Source organism: Pundamilia nyererei, unplaced genomic scaffold (assembly GCF_000239375.1).
Source record: "Pundamilia nyererei isolate P.nyererei 1_Seehausen unplaced genomic scaffold, PunNye1.0 scaffold00268, whole genome shotgun sequence".
In the NCBI taxonomy this organism is placed as follows: domain Eukaryota; kingdom Metazoa; phylum Chordata; class Actinopteri; order Cichliformes; family Cichlidae; genus Pundamilia; species Pundamilia nyererei.
This window is the reverse complement of record NW_005187669.1, coordinates 235,639-239,270: the sequence shown is the minus strand read 5'-3', so window position 1 is coordinate 239,270 and position 3,632 is coordinate 235,639. Positions and strand designations below refer to the sequence as shown.

The 3,632-nt window shown below is 53.2% G+C and overlaps 1 protein-coding gene across 1 annotated transcript in view; it reads right to left on the bottom strand.

Annotated features, from left to right (window-relative positions):
* The window catches only part of atf6b (activating transcription factor 6 beta), an 11,846-nt gene that overhangs the window by 2,718 nt on the left and 5,496 nt on the right, over positions 1-3,632 (bottom strand). Inside the window, exons 7-12 of the mRNA XM_005750320.2 lie at positions 2,150-2,320; positions 1,664-1,833; positions 1,322-1,501; positions 790-872; positions 497-703; positions 124-231 (exon numbers count right to left, since the gene is read on the bottom strand). Of these exons, the coding sequence (XP_005750377.2) occupies positions 124-231; positions 497-703; positions 790-872; positions 1,322-1,501; positions 1,664-1,833; positions 2,150-2,320 (919 nt within the window). The remainder of the gene's footprint in view (positions 1-123; positions 232-496; positions 704-789; positions 873-1,321; positions 1,502-1,663; positions 1,834-2,149; positions 2,321-3,632) is intronic.

Genomic DNA, 3,632 nt, shown 5'->3' with positions numbered 1-3,632 from the left:
TCCGCCAGCCTGCAAGATTCAGAAGAAGCAAAGAAACAGAAGCAGGAAGGTTTAAATACAGCTGCAGCTCCTCACATCAGCGCGAGCCACAGCACGAGCGTGGAGATCCTAACACAGACTCACCTGAGAGACTCGGAGCGGTTGAACTGCCGGCAGTCTGAGGAGGTGAAGTAACGGTCGATGTCCTGCAGAACCAGGTCCTTCACATCACTGAACACGTCGCTCAGGTTTCTGCACACACACGCACACGCACACACACACACGTTTGTTTCAGTGTGGAGAAACGGTCTGATGCAGGCGAGCTTCTGTTAAACGTGTCTGTCAGCTGATAACTGTGACAGCGTGGACACTTTCACACACACCCACTGGTGTATCAGTGGGTGTGTGTGCTGCTGTGGCGGGCGGCTGGGTGTTTGACCCCTGACCTCTCTGTGTGATAAAGCTCCGCCGACAGTCGCAGTGATGTCACAAAACGCCGACATCAGCTTCCTCTCACCTGAACTGATACGGCTCTGCGGCGTATTTCGCCTCCGCTCTCTTCCATCGCTCGTCTCCTCCGTCCTCCTCCGTCTCCGTCTTGTCCTCCACTTTGTTGGTAAGTGGCGGCGGCGCCTGCTGGTGCTGTTCGATCTCCAGCAGCCGCCGTCCTGTAAACGACACCACGTCTTCGTGCAGACCTGTCGCCAGCTTCCTGTCTGTGATGCTGTGATGCACAACAGAATGTGCTGATGAAAAGCGGCGCCGACATCTGCGGCGGCAAATATTTTCCCGACGAGTCGCAAACGATACCTGACGGGTCCGAAGCTGAAGGTCATGAAGAGGAGGATGACCATGACGCACACGGCTCTCTTGTTACTCGCTGATTCGGCGCCCTGAAATGACACGAACACGATGAGAGAATGACCCTGAACGTCTCAAGTTCTTTTGTCTCAGTTACTTCCTGTTGGTGGTTTTGGCTCCCTCAGCAGATCATTCAGTGTCGTTACGCAGAGACGCTGCGTCTCACAGAACGTTCCTCACTCAGCAGCAGGTTGAGCGACATTACGCTGAACGCCACGCTTGGCGCTCTGATGCTGCTGTCACGCATCAGATCCTTATCACAAGGCTGAGGAATGGCGTGAAGCTGAAGAGCTGAGAGGGAAAACACGAACAACCAGAACGTCCAGCTCGCAGGACTCCACCAACCGGTGTGTCCGCTGCTGTCCTGCTGCTCCCGGCGTTTACAGTTTAACAGCAGGCAGAACGGTTCACGCGCGGTTTCTAATCCTGATCCTCCATCAAACCTTTCACTCGTGTGTTGTGATGTTTCTTGGAGTCTCACCTCCTTCCCTGCCAGTCTCTCCCTCAGTGCCTGGTTCTCCTTGCGGAGCCGTTCGTTCTCCTGCTGGGCCTCCCTCAGCTGAGCCTCCAGGTTCTGCAGGTACTCCTTCTTCTTCTTCCTCGACTGGCAGGCCGACTCGCGGTTCTTTATCATCCTCTGCTGCCGCTTCAGCACTTTCATCTGAGGAGGAGGAGGTGGTCAGTGAGGGAAACAGGAAGGAGGAAGTTAAAAAGAGAGGACAGGAAGAAGAGGAGGAGCCGTGTGAAAGTTGTGTGATGTAATCCGTTCACAGGCTCAGAGAGGAATTCTGGGTACTGGCTGTAACGTCAGTGCTGTACTCACATCGATGTCGTTCGAGCTGTTGCCGGGCAAAGTCGTGGTCGCCGGGACGATGGGTTTGCTGGTGGGCGGGGCCGTGGGGCTGGAGCAGTGCTGGGGGATGCTGGGAGAGACGGGCTCCATTTTGACGATGGCCGGCGTGGAGCCGAGGCAGACGGACGGAGAGATGACGACTGGAGGAGGAAGAGGAGAAGATGAAGACGAATCCGCTCAGAGCATCCTCGACACACGAGAACTGAACACATGACTGTTTAGGAAGGTTAAAGGTCGGACTCCAGCATCCCTCATTTCCCGACTACGTTATTAAATCAGCTGCACAAAGTGAAACGCCACGAAAAGCAAAGGCAGAAATAAATTAATATATTAACTTATAATAATAAATGAAATTATTTAGATGTGAAACATAAAAGTAGATATGTATAAAAGAAACTGTGATGGGAAAGGAAATAAACAGAAGCATTAGTAAAGGAAGAAACAGGATGTTGTTACCAGGTCTGGTCTGGTCCATGGCGGGGAGGCCCTGCAGTATGAGCGCCTTGGCTGGCGTGGCGGTCTGGGGGACGGGGAGGGTGGCGACGCACACGGGTCGGGGCTGGATGGGGGGTTTGGTGCTCAGGATGGTGTTGGCCTTTAACGTGGCCGAGCTCGGACTGAGAGAGACTGAAAGAGACAAAGAGGCGGCGTCAGAGGTTAAAACGGCGCCGTTTAACAGAGGCCGCAGCGGCGCTCACAGGTCAGACTGGAACCTCGCGGCTCTTTGGTTAAACGACAGCGTGAGTGAAACCCGACGCTAAGGCTCAGCATGCAACAGGACGGAGCGCGCACGCTGCAGTTAATCCAAAGTACACAAACAGGTTTGTTAGCGTGCGTCGTTTGCATGCTCGCACAGAACAACCGGTGTGGAGGCGCTGCAGAGCTGCAGCGCTGCAGAGCTGCAGCTCTGCAGAGCTGCAGCTCTGCAGAGCTGCAGCGCTGCGTGCCGTCCACAACAGAGAAATGCTCCAAACTTTTAATGACAAACTTGATTTTAGAAGATAAACACAGCAGTTTGAGTTCAATCACTCAGAAACTTCTGGAAACATATTTCACTCAGTGATGTCCTCTCGCTGTCATGGTTACCCGACGCGTCTGACCCTGAGCAGGATTTAAACTCCACATCCTGCTGACAGAGCGCGCACGCATACAGAGGTAAGCTAACGTGACACCAGCGTGTGCTTTCATACAGCCATCACTGCCAGGATTTATAATCCAAACCCTCTGATGTTCATTAGAGACACTTTAAGGTGAGCGGCGAGCCTCAGAGTGAGTCGCTGTGGTGATGATGATGATGATGATGATGATGATACACTCGCCTTTTCTCTGCTTTCTAACCAGGATCAGGTTGCAGCAGATGAGACATTCATGTCTGTTGGGACTGACCTATTATGTTCAGGCTCCACCTCCACAGTCGCCCAGTAAACTGAGAGCTTTCCCTTCAGGCAGAGCCCAAACATGAAAGCTCGAGCGACCCGCCGACGCTCCGTTTTCCCCACAGTTCAGATAAAAGCTGCTTTGAGCTGCTGCCTTATTCACACCGGCTCTCTGAGCAGGCTTACACCTGGAAACAGCAGAGAGCCACTGAGGCAGAGCTCACACACCTGAACTCTTTCACCTCTCACACAAAGGGCCGGTGCTGTGCTCGCCGACTCGTCCACAGCTGCTTCACACTGAAGTGCAGCTCAGAGCCAAAGTTAACCAGCACGGGAACATCCTGTTTTTAGAGCGACGTGTGCAGCGGCGTGTGCAGCGGCCACGAACAAACAACACCAAGCAGAATACAATCTGCACACAGACATTCGCTCATTTTTGCAGCTCGTATGACGTCGCCTGCCTAAAAATAACTTTTATGTTTAAAGTGCAGTTATGCAAAACAAGAGACCCGACCTCCCCTATAGGTGTGTATCAGTGTGCGCGCACACACACACACACACAC